Source organism: Symphalangus syndactylus, chromosome 4 (genome assembly GCF_028878055.3).
Source record: "Symphalangus syndactylus isolate Jambi chromosome 4, NHGRI_mSymSyn1-v2.1_pri, whole genome shotgun sequence".
Taxonomy (NCBI): domain Eukaryota; kingdom Metazoa; phylum Chordata; class Mammalia; order Primates; family Hylobatidae; genus Symphalangus; species Symphalangus syndactylus.
In genome coordinates, this window is record NC_072426.2 from 94,010,827 (window position 1) to 94,031,609 (window position 20,783).

Sequence of the window (20,783 nt, forward strand, 5' to 3'; positions counted from 1 at the left end):
TCAAAATGTGGCCATAGGTGAGAAGCAAGGGGATCAGGGTCTCAGGACCCACCCAGACTGTTTAATCCAAATCTGCATTGCAATGAGACCCCCAGGGAATTTATGTGTCCATTAAAGTGGTTTGTTGTTGTTTTTAAAAAAATTTCCTATGAAGTGAAATTCAATGTAAAATTCATCATTTTAACCATTTTAAATTGTACAAGGCTGGGGGCAGTGGCTTACACCTATAATCCTAGCCCTTTGGGAGGCCAAGGTAGGAGGATCACTTGAGCCCAGAAGTTTGAGACCAGCCTGGGCAACATGGTGAAACCCCATCCCTACAAAAAAAAATACGAAAATTAGCCGGGCATAGTGGCACGTGCCTGTAGTCCCAGCTACTCAGGAGGCTGGGGTGGGAGGATCACCTGAGCCCTGGAGGTCAAGGCTGTGGTGAGCCATGATCATGCCACTGCACTCCAGCCTGGGTGACAGAGTGAGACCTTGTCTCAAAAAAAAAAAAAAAGAAAAAGAAAAAAAATATTGTACAAATGCAGTGGCTTCCAGTACATTCAGAAGTTGCGCAGTCATCACCACCAGTTCCAGAACATTGTTCTCCCTCTAGAAAGAAACTGTATATCCATTAAGCAGTCACATCCCATTCCCACTCCCCCCACCCCACTGGAAACCACTGATCTCTGTCTTCATGAACTTGCTTATTCTGGACATTTTAAATACAGTAGTCCCGCTTTATCTGTGGTTTCACCTTCCATGGTTTCAGTTACCTGCAGTCAACCAGAGTCCTAAAATATTAAACTCCAGAAATAAACAATATATGAGTTTTCAATCGTACATCATTCTAAGTAGCGTGATGAAATCTCTCGCCATCCCACTTCATCCTGCCCCTGACGTGAATGCTCCCTTTGTCTAGCATGGTCCATGCTGTCTACACTTCTGCCTGTTAGTCACTTAGCAGCCTTCTCAGTTACCAGATCAACGGCCACAGTATCACAGTGCTTGTGTTCCAGCAACACTTCTTTCCCTTAATCAAGACCCAAAGTGCAAGAGCAGTGCTGCTGGCATACGGTTGTTGTTTTTCACACAACTCTCCCTTCACAGAAGCTGGCATATTGTTCTAATTGTTCTATTTTATTCTTAGCTATTGTTGCTAATCTCTTATGGTGCCTAATTTATAAATTAAACTTTGTAAGTATGTATGCATAGGAAAAAACATAGTATAATAGGATTAGATACTATTGTGGTTTCAGGCATCCGCTAGAGGTATTGAAATTTATCCCCTGAAGGTAAGGGGGTAGTACTGTAAGTAGAATCATACAATACGTAGTCTAGCTGTATCTGGCTTCTTTCTCTGAGCATAACGTTTTCAAGGGCCATCTGTACTGTAGCATGTATCAGTACTTAATTCCTTCTTATGGATGAATAACGTTTCATTGTATGAATATACCACATTTTATTCTTTTTTTAATTTTTTTAGACAGAGTCTCACTCTGTCACCCATGCTGTAGTGCAGTGGCATGATCTCAGCTCACTGCAACTTCCGCCTCCGGGGTTCAGGCGATTCTCCTGCCTCAGCCTCCTGGGTAGCTGGAATTACAGGTGCACACCACCACGCCCGGCTAATTTTTATATTTTTAGTAGAGACGGGGTTTCACCATGTTGGTCAGGCTGGTCTTGAACTCCTGACTTCTTGATCCACCCGCCTCAGCCTCCCAAAGTGCTGGGATTACAGGTGTGAGCCACCACACCCGGCCCACATTTTATTCATTTATTTGTCAATTGAGGGACATCTGGGTTGTTTGCATTTCTTGGCTATCATGAATAATGTTGCTATGAACATCTGTATATGAGTTTTTGTGTGAATATTTGTTTTTTAATTAGTTTTGGGTCTATATGTAGGAATGAAATTGCTGAGTCACATGGTAACTCTTATGTTTAACTTTTTGAAGAACCACCAAACTCTTTTGTATTGCAGCTGTACTATTTTACATTCCCACCTGCAATATTAGCTGTGGCTTATTCATAGATGCCCTCTAGCAGGTTGAGACATTTTCCTTCTAGTCTTAGTTTGTTGAGTGTTTTTTTAATCATGAAAGGATGTTGGGTTTTTTCAAATGCTTTTTCTGCATCGAGATGATCATGTGATTTTCCCCTTTCATTTTATTAATTACATGCATGACATTGATTTTTTTTTTTTTTTAAGACAGAGTCTCACTCTGTTGCTCAGGCTGGAGTGCAGTGGCATGATCTCAGCTCACTGCAACCTCTGCCTCCCAGGTTCAAGCAATTCTCCTGCCTTAGCCTCCCGAGTAGCTGGGATTACAGGCACCCGCCACCACACCCGGCTAATTTTTGTATTTTTAGTAGAGACAGGGTTTCACCATGTTGGCCAGGCTGGTCTTGAACTTCTGACCTCAGGTGATCCACCCGCCTCGGCCTCCCAAAGTGCTGGGATTACAGGCATGAGTGAGCCACTGTGCTCAGCCTGATTTTCATATATTAAATGACCCTTGCAGTCCTGGGATAAATTTCACTTGGTCATGGTGTATAATGCTTTTAATATGCTGCTGGATTTAGTCTGCTAGCATGTTGTTCAGGATTTTCGTTCCTGGGCAACATTTCTAGACACACCCTGGGCTGGAAGGGAACCCACTGCCTTGAAGGAAAGGACCCCGTCTTGGCTGCATTCATTGCCTGTTAACTGAAGAGCCCTTGGTCCCTGAATAACCAGCAGAGATACCTGGGTACTATGCTGAGGGCCTTGGGTGAGACTCTGAGTCTTGTCGGTTTCAGGTTCAGATTCAGCCAGCACATTCCCAGCTGTAGTGGTTACAAGGCAAGATTCCTGCTAGAGAAAAGTGGAGGGAAAAGTAAAGTGGGCTTTGTCTTACACCTTAGGTACCAGCTCAACCACAGGAGAGTAAAGCACCAAATGGTTCTTGGGACTGCCAATTCCAGGACTTGTCTCTTGGATGGCATTTATGGACCTACCCTGGGCCAGAGGGGAGCCCACTGCCCTGGAGGGTGAGTCCCATGCCAGGCAGCATTCACCACAAGCTGGTTGAAGACTCCCTGGGCCTTAAGGGAACATCAGCAGTAGTCTGGCAGTACTCCCTGTGGGCCTGTGGTGGCGGTGGCCATGGAGTGAGGCACCTCTGCCTTGGGAAAGGGGAAGCAAGAGAGGGAAGGACTGCATCTTGTGGATTCAGTGCCATCTCACTGGTATAATAGAACACCAGGTAGACTTCTAAGATTTTTTACTCTAGTTGCTGGCTCCCAGATGGCACCTCTGGGCCCAGCTGGGGCCTGGAGGATCCTGCTGTTCTGAAGGGAAGGACACAAGCATGGCTGGCTCTGCCACCAGCCGATTGTAGAGCCCCAGGGCCTTGAGCAGACATAGGCAGTAGCCAGGGAGTGGTAACTGCAGGCCTTGGGTGAGAGCCAGTGCTGTGGCTGGCTTTCAGGTCTGACCCAGTGCAGTCCTAGTGGTGGTGGCCACAGGGGTGCTTGTGTCCTTTCACCCCCAGCTTCAGGAGGCTTAGAACAGACAGAGGGACTCCCTTTGTCTGGGAGACAGTACGGGAATGAACAAGAGTCTCTGTATGGTAATCCAAAGAATCCTGAATCTTGTCCAAGACCATCAAGGCAGTACCTCTATGAGGCTAAAAAAAAAAAAAACCAAAGTGTGATTGGGCTTGGGGTGAATCCTTAAGCAGATACAGCTTACAGCACAACACCTAAGCCATTCAAATATCTGGAAAGCCTTCCCAAGAAGGACAGGTACAAACAAGCACAGACTGTGAAGACTATGATAAATACCTAACTCTTCAATGCTCAGACACAGATGATCAGACACAGATGAACATCTACAAGTATCAAGACCACCCAAGATTTTCCTTTCAGCACACTGAATATGTCTTCTCATTGCCTTCTCACTTCCATGATGTTGGATGAGAAACTGGCTATTAATCTTATTGAAGATTTCTTGTATGTGTCCAGTGGCTCTTTCTGCTTTCAGGATTTGCTTTGTCTTTGGACAGTATGATTATGTGTCTCAATGTCACACTGAGTGTCTCTTTGAGTTGACCCTACTTACAATTCATTGAGCTTTTTGTATGTGTAGATTAATGTCTTTCATTGTTTTCAGCCATTGTTTCTTTAAAAATTTCTTCTACATTCACCCTTCTCCTGATTCTTATTAGGTGTATGTTGGTAAACTTGATGGTGTCCTGCAGGTGTCTTAGGCTCAGTTAGCTTTTGTTGTTGTTGTTGTTTGTTTTCTTTCTGCACCTCAGAATGGGTAATCTCAATTGACCTATTTTGAAGTTTGTTGATTTTTTTCTTCTGCCTTTTTAAGTCTGCTCTGGAACCCTTCCAATGAATTTTTTATTTGCATACTTCTCAATTCCAGAACTTCTATTTGGTTCCTTTTTATAATTCCAGTCTCTTTATCAATATCGGTGAGACATCATTCTCCTGGTTTCCTTTAGTTCTTTGACCTTTTTGAAAATAATTGACTTAAAGTCTTGTCTGTTAAGTCCAATGTCTGAGCTTTCCTGTTTCTATTGAGATTTTTTTTCTATGTATGAGCCATACTTTGTTTCTTTGCATACCTCATAGTTTTTGTTGAAAACTGAACATTCTGAATATTATTTATAATGTGGCAAGTTTGGAAATAAAATTATTCCTCCACTGTGTCACCTAGGCTGGAATGCAATGGCAGGATTATGGCTCACTACAGCCTGGACCTCCCAGGGTCAGGTGATCCTCCCACCTCAGCCTCCTGGGCAGCTGGGACTATAAGTGTGTGCCACCAGGCCCTGCAAATTTTTAGTGTTTTTTGCAGAGATGGGGTTTTGCCATGTTGCCCAGGCTGGTCTCGAAGTTCTGGGTTCAAGTGATCTACCTGCCTCAGCCTCTCAAAGTGCTGGGATTACCAATGTGAGCCACTGTGCCCAGCCTGTTATTTTCTTGAACTATGTTTTTAGTTTTTTAGTTTGTATTCTTTGTCAGGTGTGGCCACTAAGTCTCTGGTTAGCTTAGTGGTCAGCTAGTGATTCAAAAGATTTCTTTGAACACTTGGAACAACAAAAAGCCTCCTAGCATTTGCAGATGTGTTCTGTGCTGGGACACACCTTTCAACCTTCATCCATGCAGTTTATAACTATGCCTTAGCCTTCACTTCTTGCTTGCACAGAGCCTGAAGGTCAGGCAGAGGTGAGAGCATAGGGCCCTCTCAAGTCTTTTTAAGCACATGCCCAGCCTTAGGCATGTGTATGGCCTTCCAGATTTCCAGGAATATGTGGAAGCTCTTTAAAGTCCTTGTTCCTGCCCAAAGAATCTTATTTCCTAGCCTTTCCTCCTGAAGCTTTTCAATTTGTCTCCTGTTTGCTCCAAATGTTATTCCTTCCCCTAGGCATGAGCCACTAATACACTGACCTTGAAATGTCTTTCCAGGCTGCCATCTTCACTTTGGGAGAGCTCCAAATTAGGCAAAATAAAAGCAAGGCATTTGAACCAGTCCTTCAGGGAGCAACCTGACAAATCAAAATAAACATACTTCTTGAGAATAAGGTCTAATCTGCTACCTCCAGTGACAGGAACCTATACAGGGAATGAGGGATATTGGTTTTGATGCTGCTGCCATGCTGGATAGTGGGGGATGGGGCCAGGGTAAGCTAAAACACAACAATGCTTACTAAATCCAGCTTTTATTCTTAGGTATTCACTTGATTGCTATAAACTTTCATTTAGTTTCCAGAGTTCCCATAAATTTGTTCGAGTTTTTGCCACCTTATTTGCTGCTTTTGTGGAAGGACAGACTTGTGGAATTTCCTATTCTATTTTGTTGACCACATTAAAGTTTTAGAAGCTCTCCTCTAGTCTACCCTTCATTTTACAAAGTCAAAAAGATGGGAAGTGACTTACTCAGGGTCACACAACAAATCAGGGGCTGAGCTGAGATCAGAATAAGGATGTTTGACTCTCAGGTCAGAGTTCTTTCTCCTTCAGGACTTCATCAGCTCTTAGTGTTGAGAAGGAGTCAGGCTCAAGCTAAACACCAATATTAGGCCAAGGGGCAGCTTTCCAAGGAGTAGGGGCTGAGGTAAGAGTCCTTGGTATACCTGGTGGGCTTGACTGACTCCTTTACTGACAGGGGACCCTATATGAGGCCAGGTTGTGGACTGAGTAATGATGTCCCTGTCCCTTAGAAAAACACAGGCAGAGAGCTTTCAGATTTGATGGGGGTGAAAATGTAAACCTTTATCTTTCTGAGGACACATATTTAGCTTGATCTGTTTCTAGGTCTCATTCCACTCCATCTTGGCCAGGGCAGGAAAGAGCCTACAGCAGAAATAAGGGGCCAGGTCCTAAGCTAGGACTGTAACTCCCTGCCAAGGCCAACACAAGATGGGCATGGCATGGCATTAAAGCACCACTTTGACCGTGGGCACCTGCAAAGGTTCATCTTTCAGCTCCCTCTTCCCAAAGCTAGGAGTGCCTCATCTTATCTCTCGTCACCTGACTGAATTCCAAGCAGACTGTGCCATCTGCTCATCTGCCCTCCGGAGGAACACCTCTACTTTTGGGGAGTTCTCTGTGTGAGTACAGTAGTATTTAGATAAGCATTAGATTACAGCAGGTTACAGATGCAGTTTCCCAGCCCCCACACCTGCTCAAAATGTGTGAGGGTCTGACCCCAGGAACTGTTCTTTAGCAAGCTCCCCTGATGATCCTGATACACACTCAGGCTTGAAAACCACCACTTCAGGGACCATCTACCCAGCCACAGGGTGAGCACTGCAAGGTTTCTTTCTTAAATTTTGCACCTGAGACAAATACCACCAGGACTAGGGTGAGGCGAGTAAGGCCATTTGTCTCAGGTGCAAAACTATTTATATTAAATAAATAGTGTTTCCTCCAGTGCCCTCACAGCTACTGAAAATTCTCTCAGGGCTGAATTCATCTGGTGCTTCGTCCTCTACTTGCTATTTTAGAAGTCAGATTAGATGTGTAGCATGGACTGGCCTTGACTAATATATCCCGGAAGCAGGAAAAGACCCATTGTGTTCTATCCCAGAAAGATGACCTGTAAGGATGCATGTCTTTCTCCCTACCTTTTTTGTCCTAAGCATAATAACAGTGTTGATCTCAAACTCCTACTGACCTTGGAAGGCAGTAGGTGCCTTTGCCTCTGGGAAGATCATGAGGCATTTATGCAGTCCTCCAGCCCATACTTAACATGGGTTGGATCCCTTGGGAGTGACCATGAGGGCAGTGAGAGGAACAGGAAGGCAGGGATGACCAGGACTAGGACAAACACAGGTGTCAGGTCCACGACTATGTCAAATGTCATGCCCAGGGTCAGGTTCCAGCCCATGCTGAGGTTCGAGGGGACTGGGTGGATGGGCGATAGCTGAAAGAAAACTTGGCGGGCCACAGGCAGGTAAAATGTAGTTTTATATAGCAGCTATCTCATCAGCAGCTCTCACACTGTCCACCTTTACCTTGGCTGTCTTCTCCAGATCTGCGGCTCCTGCCACCCCCATGCTTGCAGGTGCACTCCCGGGCTGCAAGGCCAGCTACAGGGTCAGCGGCTTAACTCTCCTTCTGGGCACAAGCCGAGCCGTGTCCTGGCTCCCCTCTATCTGCCAGATGGTCACTCTCCCTTACAGGGCTCAGTAGCTTCACTCTCTCTCTGGGTGCCAGTGCACGCCACGTGGAGCCATGCCCATCCAAGCCCAAGAATGTCTGTACAGCATCAGCAGGGCAGTTATACCTTTTCCAAACAATAGTGGCTTTGAGCCAAGTATGAACTTACACAAACAGGTTATATAACAAGTGGAGTATACGCCTGTGACCTAAACTCGCTGAGTCACTCTGGCCTGGATATCCACTTTGGTCTATTCCTTGACCAAAGCACATTGATGAACTTTACAACAGGTGGTCCCCGAGTGTGTAGACCAGGGTCTCAAACCCAAAGGCCTGCAGGAGCCAAATGGGTGACACGGGCGCAGTGTAATATAAGAGGGAGCCTACGGCAAATAAGGAGTACAGGCCTGAAGGGGCAGCTGCAACTCAGCTCCAGCCATGCAGGAATGCAAGCCCCATGGTGCCAGAATTTCTGAGTTTTCAAGCCAGAATTCCATATTTTTAAAAATATGAAATCTCTCAATGTTTAAATGTTGGCAACAGATTCAAATGTCTAAAAACACTTTGGAAACCAAAGTAAATGTGTCTGTAGGTGCAATATTGCCTGTTGGGCACCAGGCTGGGAACTTTGGAGTAAACAGGGCAAGGCAATGTTACAGAATATGGTCACATCAGAGCACACTGGTCCTAGGCCCCATCACAACTCAGGAGGCCCCCAGGGTCACCTTGGGTTCATGGCAAGTTGTATATGCCAAGCACCCCATCCCATCAGGCAGGTCCCACCTGGCACCCAAGGGCAAGGGGCCTGCCCTAGCAGAGGAGTTCTTGGGAGAGCAGCAGGGATGGGGCTTCAGCTTGGGCTTGAGGCATGGACTCTGACGCAGAGCTGACGTGTTGACCAGGACCTGCCATCAATCTCAGGTAGACCAGGCTAGTTCTCAGATCATGGCTGCTCCACACCCTTTGGATGTCATTCTTCCTCTATGTTTAAGGGGCAGTCCTCAAGCAAATGTCTGCAGATGAGCTATTCCCTGGGGCTCCTGCCAGGACCCAGCAGGCTTGATCTAGCCTAGTCTCTCTGGATTCTCCCATTTCTTTTTTTTTTTTTTCGTTTGAGACAAGGTCTCGCTCTGTTGTCCAGGCTGGAGTGCGGTGGTGTAATCACAGCTTACTACAGCCTCAATTTCTTGGGCTCTAAGGATCTTCCTGCCTCAGCCTCCAGAGTAGCTGACTACAGGGAATGCACTACAATGCCAGGTAAATTTTTTTTTTTTTTTTTTGAGATGGAGTCTCACTCTGTCCACCCAGGTTGAAGTGCAGTGGTGTGATCTCAGCTCACTACAACCTCTGCCTCCTGGGTTCAAGTGATTCTCCTGCCTCAGCCTCTTGAGTAGCTGAGATTATAGGCATGTGCCACCGTGACTGGATAATTTTTGTATTTTTAGTAGAGATGGGGTTTCACCACGTTGGCCAGGCTGGGTCTCGAACTCCTGACCTCAGGTGATCTGCCCACCTCACCTCCCAAAGTGCTGGGATTACAGCCATGAGCCACTACGCCTGACCAAATTTTTTAGTAGAGATGGGGGTCTCACTATGTTGGCCAGGCTAGTCTTGAACTCCTGAGCTCAAGTGATCCTCTCACCTCAGCTTCCCAAAGTCCTTGGATTACAGGCATGCGCCATAGTGCCTAGTCGATTCTCTCCTTTCTAAACCTCAACCCAGGAGGTTGGAAAAGGAGTGAGTGGAGACCCCTGATGCAAGGTAAGCTCTAGCTTCTGGACATGACACCATAATTCTCAGAAACTCTCTTATGGATTCTCTCCCCTCACACCACCAACCAAGGGGCACAGGGTCCCCAAAGACCAGAGCCAGGAGCCCCTTTCAGCCTGGAGGCACCCTGAGGGGAGGCGCCGGTCTTGTGACTCTCTGGGTTGTCCCCATCCTTCTCTCTGGCCCCCACCGAGGGGCATCAGGAATTAGCACACACCTTCTTCCCGCCTGGGACCTGGGTGAAGGACTACATTCTTCCCACCACACCTTCAGTGGACTTCACTGCACCTGCAATCAACCAAGATCCCTTTGCCTTTCAGGTGTCTGGGCCTCCTGCCTGGATTTTGGGAACCTCCCTTCCCATGTCCTTACGAGTCCCTGCAAACTAGTGTATGCTCAGGGTTTCCTGCACACAAATCTCTACGTAAGGTTACATGAATTTTCACTGGCTGATAAGGCCAGAACTCCGAGCCACAGGGCAGAATCAAGCAGAAGAAAACAAGTTGGTACCAGGAAGACATTTCTAAAACATTCCAGAGCTGGCTGACTTTTAATGTGAAAACAAGTTTTGGCTACAGATATTCAGGTTTAAGGCACATTCCACAAATTACAAGAAGCCCTGTCACTGACAGGGAACTGGCTTTGTTCTCGTGGTTTCTGCAAGGAAGATGGAAGGAATGACTTTCTGGCCCTTTTTTTGTTTTTTTCTAAAAAGGAGTGAGTTTGGCAGTAACAAAGCTCGTGACACTCACCAGATGCACAGGCTACCCTCCCAGGCACACCTCCCTTTCTCTCCTCAGCGAGGACACGGCACTTCACCCACCCAGTTGCCCTCACCAGAAATGTGTACGCAGCAAACAGACTTGTATGCATCTGTCTGGCAATGACTGTAAGAAAAGAAAATATGCCTCCAAATAAAAATATACAATTACATGACAAAATGAAGCCAAGTCTTAGCCACAGGCAAAGGGGAATGATTGCATGAGTCAGAAAAATGAAACATCTACTTTAGCAGCAAGAGGCTGTGAGGGATGGGGTAGAAAAGGCATCCTGAGAGAGTTCTAGACCGACCCAGGTCCTGTGGCACACTATACGGGTCAGGAGGGGTGGAGGACAGACCTAGGCTCTAGGACGGTGCATCTCAGGGCTATTTGTGGATTTGTTAGAAACAGACATTCTTTTGGCCTTTTCCTGGCACCGGTGTTGCCGGCAGGTGGGCAGAAGTGAGCCACCAGTCACTGTTCAGTCATTGCCACCACAGATCTTCAGCAGAATCTTCCGGTAATCCCCTGAAGTATCTCCCTGGCCACAGAAACAAGGAAGACATCCGTTAAGGGAGGCACGGTCACTTTCAGCCTTCTGGCTCCTGATTTTCAGCCCTGAGCACCTTATAGGGAGGAAGCCCCATCCTGAGGAATTTTCCTCCGCTGCAGGTCCTGCAGCAGGCGGCACAGACCTTAAAAAATGCAATTTAGCCTTCCCCAGGCCCCCATTAGAAGACGGAAAGCAGCACTCACCTCAACTATCCACGTCAAATGAATAACCCCCCCCCCCAAAATTATAATCATCCTAAAAACCATTTCCCAGGGCTAACCAATACCGCTCTTTTCCCAGTGCATTTATGCTTCCTTAAACTGGGGTTACCAATGTAACGCAACACAGTGTCCTGCTCAGGAAATGCAATCTCCTCACACATGACTGTCCAGTGGCAGGCCCGGACCTCCCAGGTCCCAGGGATCTCTCCTCTGTCTGAGGCCACTACACTTACTCTAAGAGTGCAGGCTCGGCTTGGCTCATTTCTAATCATTTCCTTCCACCCTAAGCAACTTGAGGGTAAGGCAAGTGGCTTCTTCCACAGCCCGCTGCCACGCAGGAGATACTCTAAAGAATTAACTCTTTTTTTTTTCTTTTGAGACGAAGTCTCACTCTATTGCCAAGACTGGAGTGGAATGGCATGATCCCAGCTCACTGCAACCTCCGCCTCCCGGGTTCAAGCAATTCTCCTGCTGCAGCCTACCGAGTAGCTGGGATTACAGGCACACCTAGCTAATTTTGTATTTTTAGTAGAGACAGGGTTTTACCATGTTGGCCAGGCTGGTCTCGAACTCCTGACCTCAAGTGATCCTCCTGCCTCAGCCTCCCGAAGTGCTGGGATTACAGGCGTGAGCCACTGTGCCCAGCCTAGAATTACTAATTCTCTAGCAACAGCTTCATTCATACAGCCAAGGAAACAAAGTGAGTTTCCTGTGATGACATGTCCACCATCATTAAATGCTACTGAGTCTAAGGTAGGAGGACGTGGTCCCCATGGTGCAATTTCAAGGCTCATGTGAGTTCAGAATTTGAGTGTTAGACCACGCAGCTGAGAATGTATTTTGTCAGACTGGCTCTGCCACACAGCGATACAACTGTGGCTAGTGTTTAATAGACACTTGACCTGCACTGCCTCACTCAATACTCACAACATTCCCGGGAAAGAACGATTATTTTCTTATCTTAAAGACAATGGAGCCGAGGTTCAGGGAGGTTTAAGGAAGCCGTTCAAGGTCACACAGTTAGCAAGTAGAAAAGCTGGACTCCAAGTGGTGTGACCCCCAGGGCCCTCGCTCTGAACGGCCTTACTATGTGGCCTATGCCATAAAGCTGAGTGCAGGAAGTGCTTTGTCAGGGAGTGACAGCAGAGCTCCACAGAGCCTTTGGGACATGAGTTCTCACTGACAGATCAAAGAATCACAGGGTGGTCGGGATGCTGAAGGTCACGGTCAAGGTTGGGGAGGTCCCAAGTGTTCTCTGATGCTGCCGGGGGATGCAAGGTGGGGGCGACAGCAAGGTCATGACCCACCTGCCCTCAGAAGTTTATAATCTGTTTAAGGGCAACGGGATGAGCAAGTCCGAGGTCCATAAACAAGATGCCCACACACAGCACAGAGGCCAAGCATATGGCCACTCCAAGGAGGGAGGTTCCACAGGTGACTGGGATGCCAAAAGGGAGCCCAGTCGGCCTGCAGCAGGCCCGTACCGAGATGTCGTGGTACAGCGACTTGCCGTACATCCGCTTATACTCCGATCTGATGTCCAGGAGGTCAGTCTCGCTGCGAGACACCATGATGCGAATCAGGGTCCGGTCCTTTGTTCCTGCCCCCTGAAGAGAGTCCACCCAAGAGCATGAGCACCAGGTCTCCTCACCTTCCCACCCGCCCTGGGCCCTCCAGTCCCCTCCCTACCCAGGTCCTCGGAACTCTCGGTTGAGATTTAGCTCTCCCCAGGCCTTCTACCCTCAGCCCTTGGTCCCAGGCACAGGCAAGGCTAAGGCATCGCAACCAGCACATGGAAGTTACATACCCTCATGGCCTTGTTGAGCCTCTCCGCAAAGAAGGCTGGGGTATTCTTGAGACATTTCACTAGAAGAGAGAAACTCGGCATAACCAGATCTGCAGAAAATTCTCAGCCCAAGTGGGGCATGGAGTCTACAAGTGTCCTCTTAGAGGCCCAGATGGCAAACCCATCACTGCATCCATCTTTTCTCCTCCTCCTTCTGTTCCAGGCTCAACTATCCCATGATCTTGGCTCTAGCTCTTTGGAACAGAAACACGTAGAGCCTGGACACCAACCCACCCTCTTTCCTGGCAACCACTGTGGTGAAAGGACCAAGAGTCAGAGGGGCGGGGGTCTTAGTGGGGCTAGGAGCTGCACGGGGAAGCAATGTGGATGGTGACGAGGAACTGTGCTGCTGCTCAGGCAGGAGGGGCAGACTGGAGAGGCCATGACCCTCATGCAGAAACCGTGGCCGAGTGGAATGTGCATCTCCCTAGGCTTCCCAGGCCACGAGACCTACCGTGGTGGGCAGGCAGGGAAATGAGGATTTTCTATCTCTCCCATCCAGAAAGCTCCAAAAAAAGCATAAGGAAAAAAGAGGCAGACTGATTTTCCCAAGTGAGTAGAAAGAGGGGTTGTGAGGGGCTCAGGGCAGGGACCCAACTCTGCACAGTGAGAGGGATCTGGAGCCCACCGGGCCCTGCTAGAGGACATGGGCAATGTAAGTGGCACACTACCATCCTGGAGCCAAGCCAGCTTTCCTCAGCATGGGCCTGTTTCGCTGTTGCAAGTAAAAATCTTTCCACGTGTTTCCATCACAAACATCTGACAACTGCCTGCAGGGATGTATTTTTAGAGGAAACTTGGCAGGATGTGAGTCATACTCCTCCGGGAGCGCAGTTGGATGCCCTCCCACTAATACCCACACTGCAGTTCCCTGCTCCAGAGCTGCACCGCAAACACACACAAGACACCTCCAGGACAGCTAGGGGTTCAACTGCACAGGGAACCGGGAAGCGGCATGACTTCCCAGCATCTGGACACTCTGGGCTGAGCGATCTTGGATCCTGTGGTCCTTTCACGGTGTCACCCATCAGCTGGCGGACAGGCAAGCAGCCTGAACACTCACAATACACGTTAGCCCCTGGCAGGTGGGCAGGCAAACCTGAGACACTTACCCACGGCCAGCATGCCCTGCTCCAGGTCCCCAGACATCTCCCGGCAGATGCTCTTCTCAATGTCCCGGCCTGTCATTCTCTGGTACTCATTGAAAACTATGGGGACGACAGAGGCTTATATTATGAACTGAAATGTGTCTCCGCAAAGTTCATATGTGGAACTCCCAACTCCTAGGACTTCAGAATATAACCGTGTTTGGAGATAAGATCTTTAAAGAGGTAATTAAGTTAAAACATGCTGCTAGGGTGTACCCTAATCCAATCCACCTGGTCTCCTTAGAAGAAGAGATTAGGACACACACAGAGACCCCAGGGATGCGCACATGCAGAGAAAAGACCATGTGAGCACAGTGATTGCCATGAAGAGGCCACGGGAGAAACCGGCACCCCACTCTTGGACATCCGGCCTTCAAAACTGTAACAAAATGAGTATCTGTTGCTTAAGCCACCCAGTCTGTGGTATTTTGTCATAGCAGCATGAGCAGACTAACAGAGGACTCACATGAGGTGGCCTCTGCCCCAAAACCCCCCGCCTCCCACTCTGCTCCCACACCCTGCACGTCCCCAGGCCTGCTAGCTCTCAAGGAAGCCAGAGTCTTCGTCACAAGTCACATGCACTTCCTGATGTCCCTCCCTGTGTGGTCCCTTTCTCAGGACTGCCAATCTGCTTAACCAAATTGCACCTAAATACCCCTCCAGGGCCCACTCCCACGTATCCCAAGACAGTGTTCCCTCTTTTCAAATCCCCCGCACCTCCAGTCTCTGCCATTCCTTGGCTTTATTCATGCATCCATCTGTCTTCCTCAGCCTGCCTGTGAGCTGAGGCCCAGCCTGACCCAGCCAGCCTGGCTTTTTGCTGCCCACCTCGACCTAGGACATGCTAAGCACCCACAGGAGTGGATGGCTGGTTCCTAGAGAGACAGGGCGGCACGATGGAGACCTCGGCCCTGACTCCAGCTCTGACCCAGGACATAAAACTCTCCTTCCCCAGCCTGAGTCTCAGCAACCATTTGCATATTAAAGTTCTGATTTCTGCTCTGTATCTGTCTCAATTAGTATCTTCTTCAAATTTGCTACTCTTTTCTCCTAAGTAATGTTTGTGAAGCCATGGGCTTGATGCACTACTTACATGTTCTGTACTCATTAAAAGAAACAATGATTAAGATGAAAATGCATTCACTCCGGCTCCATTACAGGATAGTGCAGAGGTTAAAAAGTGTGCTCTGGGGTTGGGTGGCCTGGGTTCAAATCCCAGCTCAGCTGTTACTAGCTGTGCACCCCTACTTCCTCTACCACCCTGTGCCTGCTTTCACAGCTGCGAATGGGGAGAGCCAAAGCGCCTGTCTCTGTGTGCAGCACAGAGCGGTCGCTGGGTTTTCACCCTCACTGCCCACTGGAGCAGCCCTGGCCATAGCCCACCAGTTGCTCAGTGTGGTCACCATCCTCAGTCCTTGCCTGCCACCTCACATTGGCCTCCAGGACCCCCTTCCTCTGGGTCCTCCTACCTCCCTAGCTGCTCCTTCTTAGTCTCCTCACACTGGTGGGCTCCCCACAGTCTCTCTCCTGAGGGGACCTCCTGCAGTCCCAGGGCCTCAGGTATCTTCGACTACCCATAGCTCCCTTATCTTCCACGTCCAGGCCAGACCTCTCCTGACTTCCACACTCAGCAACCCAGCAGCCTCCCTGCAGCTCCACTCTATAGGCACCTAAAGCCAGCTCCACCTACGGTTCCCGTCTCAGTTGAGGGCCATTCTCCCACTGCGTGGCCTAAAGAAACCCTGAGTAATCCTCGACCCCTCTTCTCTCCCACACGCCACGTGTCCAATTCATCAGCAAACATGGCCGGAACCTGACACCTCCTCACCACAAGCGCCTACTACCACCATTCTTCCCCAGGTCCCTGCAGCAGCCTCCCGAAAGGCTTCGCTGCTTGGCCTTGCACCCTTCACTCCATTCTCGGCACCACGGCCAGGGATTCTGCACAGCCTCCTCTGCTCAGGGCCCTCCATTGGCTTCCTCTTTTGCTCAGGATAAATACCCAACTCCGCAAAGTCATCAGCAGGGCCCTCTCCCCTCTCTGCCCTCGCCTCCCACTCCTCTCGCTCACTCCACCTGCTCCACATGGTCCCCCTTCACCGTTCTCAGTCATGCTGGGAGCCCCAGGCAGGCCTCTGCCCCTGCATCTCCTTTAGGTTTTTAAATCAAATGTCATGACCTCAGTGGGGACTGGCCCAAGCACCTCCCGGTGGACCCTACCATCACTCCCTATCTGTTTCCAGCTTGATTTTCCTCTACAGGATTTACCATCTGATACAGATTTTATTTCATTGTTGTTTACTGTCTGTCTCCTCAAATGAGAAGGTGCAGCCCATGGAACACAGACTCTGCAGTGCCCTGCCCCCACCATGACCCCACACCTGCTCCACCACCTGACAGACTGACCCATGGGGAAGAGCGATTTACATCTGTTGAATGAATGAGCAAATGAATGGCACCCAGTATTATTGCTATGACTGTTTCTTATGCCAGGCTTTGGAAAACACTGGATTGGGTGCTCCCGAAGGACTCTCCCAACTCTGACATTCCACATTCCCACGTACGAAGACACTAGGTTTCTACACCGGTGGAACCTCCAGAACTGGATGTTGGCCAGAACTCAGGAAACCCTCTGACGGTGTCTTTTAAATCCCCACCAGGGGGCTCTTTTGAGGAGGCGAAAGCCCCACGCAGGGAGGAACCAAGTGCTTCCATAGCTTTGTTTCCCCACAATCCCCTGACTGCCCTCATCTAACTGGCCTCAGAGGGACCCCAGCCTGCCTTACCTGCTACCAGGTGGGCCCGGCTCCGGGAGCACAGAACCACATTGAACTTGGACTCATCTGTTCCCAGGCGGTTCTCCCCGGCTGCATACAGCTCCTGGAGAGAGAGGAAGATGCACATGCGGCACAGGCCACACCCAGACCCCAGGCCCAGGTCACCCAGGAGAGCCTGGTAAACTTCTGAAGGTTTGAGCCTAAAGTATTTGCCAATTTGCAACCTCTGTACATGGCCTCTAAAGTGCCTGCTAGGCCTCAGGTAGCAGCCCTGAAAAACAGCAGAAAGCAGCAATCAGGGGCTGAGATCCCACAGGTCAAGATGAGGCCAAAGCAGGTCTGGACTGAGAAGGCAGAGCATGAGACAATTTCTGCCCCGCTAAAAGTGGCATGCAAAACTCTCGCTGGAGCAAAAGCCAGAGCCCTGAGCCCCAGGGGTGTCCAGCCCTGACTCCCAGAATGGGAATGGATGTTACCAGCCAGAGAGACACTGAATAAGGCAGACCCTGCAGGAGCAGCAGGTCTGAGACCAGGGCAGAGGCAGGTGCTAACTGGGCACAGAGGACCGAGCCAGGGGTATAGGCCCTTGTCCAGGCTCTGCCTCTAGCTTTCAGTTGGGAACAGTGCTCAAACTTTTTGAGCCTCAGTTTCCTCATCCGGAAAGCAAAAGGACCAGACCAGAGGAGTAGCTCTCCTCTAACACTAACAAGGGGGCATTCCTTGAGGTCTCACTCCAATCCCGCAGATGGTAGAGATAATTTAGACCCCTGGCAGCTTCTGGTGAATGCCCTGCCGTGGATGACAAGAGCAGTGAAGGGAGACAGAGAGGTATGGCCAACTCCACCCCACCAGGAAGTCATGGCTCTGCCCTGCCATAATACTACGGTTGAAATTCATTAGTGGGAAACCCAAACTTTTCAAGAGAGTAGCTCAGATGCCTGGACTTTGCTTGGACTTTTTGCCTTTTGTCTGCAACTCACAAGGGGGACAATGACAGAATTCTAACGGTGCTCAACTAATGTGGCAGCTGGTTTCTAGGCTCAAACCCTCAAAAACTTAATAGGCAAGTGCAAATTCTGCCCCTTTGCAAACATAATGGTATGTGCAACTAAACATGGGGAAAGTACGCTGTCACATGAAATCCCATATCCAAAACCGTGATCTATCAACTATTGAAATACTAATTATCTCACATGTTCCCTCATATAGGTGGGGAAGCTGAAGCCCAGGAGGTCAGATGACCTGCTCTAGGTCATACAGTTGAGCAGTACAGCGCCTCTGAAACTCACAGCATCTGCAACCCATTGCTTATCTATTGTTCTTTCCACCCTAGGGCACCTCTCTCAAGAAGCAAGAAAGCAGGGTACATCCCTGCTTTAGGAAGTCCAGGGGCCTGGCCATCACACTCACCTGGGCATCTCTCTGGGCGAGAGACATGTCCACGTTTGTGCTTTCATCACGGTTTCCCTGAAAGGAAGCAGGTGTATGGTTAAGCCCACTCCTTCCCCATTTCTGTTCCCTTTCCTCATTGCTGGGATCCCATCTCTTTGACTTGCACGGCTTGGGGGCCCTGAGCCCTGTCGTGGGAAAAGTACCTGAGAGAGAGAGATGAGGAGCCTCTGGAAGTGCCCTGATGTGTCGCTTCGAATGGCCTCTTCCAGGGTCTTTTTGAATTCTGAAAGGGAGAAGCAAGGAAGGTCCACCCTGTAGCTCTCTTTATGGAGCTGCTCATTGCAAAACACTATCAACAGTGGGTACTGGGGAGAAAAAGGCTGGAGGTCTTGGCTTGGGCTTGAGAGAACAAATAGCCCATATGGCCCTTCAGGGATATACAAGCCTGTGACCTCCAGGCTGACCTGGCCTCTAGTCAGCCTTACCCAAACCACATCCAGGTTTTCCCTGGCTCTCTCTTACTTTAGTCATTTGCACTATGTATAAACAGAAGGAAGGGCTGGGTCTTGGGTCAAAGCCTAAAGTATTGGGGATGGCAGAAGATGGGTTGATAAGAAGGCCAGGAAGGAGTAAGAGGCCCTAGGAGAGAGTGAGGCCACAGCCCCAAGAGCACAGGGATCTGCAGAGGGCAGAGGGCAGAGGGAGCAGCCTCACCTGCTTTGTAGGCTCTGTTTAATTCTCGGATGTGCTCATTGCTGCGGGAAGCGAGGATCTCAATTAGGCAGGCTTCATCAGTGCCAACCCCCTGCAGGGGCAGAGAATACAACCAACCATGAGCTTGTTCCAGCAGCCTCACCAGCACCCGGGAAAAAGAGTAGGAGCCATGCTGCTGCCCTGACCCCAGCAACAGAGGCCCCTGACACAGAGACACACCCTCCGGCCACTCCCAGGCTCGAGGGAGTCAGCTCCTCTCCATAGCCCGAGCAAGCACAATGACAGTGGCAGTGGTGATGAGTAGGGCTCGCACAAAGGGACATCCCCATGGATCAGAAAACTGAGCATCAGAGAGGGGTACTGGCCGGTCCAAGGCCACACAGTAAATGGTTGGGTTAAAATGTGGACCGAGTCCTGCTTTATTTAGAGTTCAGCCGGAAGTGAGATGATAACAACTGAAAAAAATGGGTAAAAAGCAAGAGAGATCCAAGTGGACATACGAAACCCTGGTCCTAGAGGGGATGGTGGAATGTCTGAAAACAACTAGGAAAAGGCAGGAACAACAAGGACGAATGGAACAACCATGCCAGGGACAGTTGACACGGTAGAGGACAGGCTGGGCAGCCTGGCTTGTATGTTGGTTTGAATCCTGGCTCTGCAGCTTACCAGCTGTGTGACCTTGGGCACATTACTTAACCTCTCTGTGCTTCCAGTTCCTTGTCTGTAAGGCGGGAGTGATACTAGGACCTACCTCACAGAAAAGTCATGAGGATTAAGTGAGTTAATGTATGTAGAGCACTTAGGGCCTGTCAGGCAGGACGTGTGACATTGTGTCAGCTGTTTCCTGCCACAGCTACTATTGGGTTACTACACGTTAGCCCCTCACCCAGTAGTCCCAGCATGTCCTGAGACAGCATTCACTGTCCCCATTTCACAGGTGCTCAAGGACACACAGCTGGTGAGTGACAGCTGCCCCAAACCTGTGTGGTTTCTAACACTCCACAACCACCAGCTCATGACTCCGGCTGAAGACGGGGGCCAGGGAAATGTCTGGGTCCACTCCCTGGGGCCCCGGGCCATCGCCTTGCCTGATGGCCTCCTGACCCCCTCCCTAGAATAACACATGTAGATGTGTTTCAGCGGAGGCCCCTCTCCTTTCCAGGCCACCACACTGAAGTCTCTGCTTCTCCTGAAGGAGGGAACATTTACTGTGCTTATCAGGCCTCTGAGTGACAGGCTCCTTCTGGGCTCCAGCCTGACTCATGGGATTCCCCTTCCAAGCGAGCTGCCTGCCCCTGCCTGCAGGTTGCACACAGAGCTGCAGGACTGCACAGAATGGACAGGACCCACCCCTCGGTCAAAACCCACAGGACTGAAGGAAACAGTGAGCCCAAGCCGGGCCCGTCAGAACCCGCCCCAGTTTGGAGACCCTGCTGGTCTCTTCTGGAGCTGGGTCTCATAGGTATGCAGAGAGTGGTCGACAGGCCCCCCCTCCCACCCCGCATGAAGCAGCCATGGCAGGAGAAGCACAGAAACTGACAGAAGAGCGGGCGCTCCGGAGAGACAGAGAACAGAGAGACGTCTGGCCTGGCCCTCTCCACGCCAGGCAGCTTGGCTTTACCCACACAACTGATTCTCCACTTTTGTTCTTAAACCGAAGTGTGTTTCTGTCATTTGCTAGTAACAGAGTCCTAAAGAATGAGAACGATACCAACCACAGCCTCCTACCCCTCTTCTTTTTTTTTTTTTGAGACAGAATCTCGCTCTTTTGCCCAGGCTGGAGTGCAGTGGTGCTATCTCGGCTCACCGCAAGCTCCGCCTCCCGGGTTCACGCCATTTTCCTGCCTCAGCCTCCCGAGTAGCTGGGACTACAGGCGCCTGCCACTGCGCCCGGCTAATTTTTTTTTTTTTTTTTTGTATTGTTTTTAGTAGAGACGGGGTTTCACTGTGTTAG

At 49.6% G+C, this 20,783-nt stretch overlaps 1 protein-coding gene across 2 annotated transcripts in view; it reads right to left on the minus strand.

Moving 5' to 3' along the window:
• Positions 1-9,933: 9,933 nt before the first annotated feature.
• Positions 9,934-20,783, minus strand: part of ANXA11 (annexin A11) — a 49,313-nt gene continuing 38,463 nt past the window's right edge. For both annotated transcript variants that reach the window (XM_055275568.2, XM_063638171.1), the window contains 8 exons: positions 18,830-18,920; positions 18,319-18,398; positions 18,134-18,190; positions 16,733-16,826; positions 13,911-14,006; positions 12,760-12,818; positions 12,437-12,559; positions 9,934-10,719 (listed from right to left, as the gene is read on the minus strand). In XM_055275568.2, coding sequence (XP_055131543.1) covers positions 10,660-10,719; positions 12,437-12,559; positions 12,760-12,818; positions 13,911-14,006; positions 16,733-16,826; positions 18,134-18,190; positions 18,319-18,398; positions 18,830-18,920 — 660 coding nt within the window. In that variant the 3' untranslated portion in view covers positions 9,934-10,659. The remainder of the gene's footprint in view (positions 10,720-12,436; positions 12,560-12,759; positions 12,819-13,910; positions 14,007-16,732; positions 16,827-18,133; positions 18,191-18,318; positions 18,399-18,829; positions 18,921-20,783) is intronic.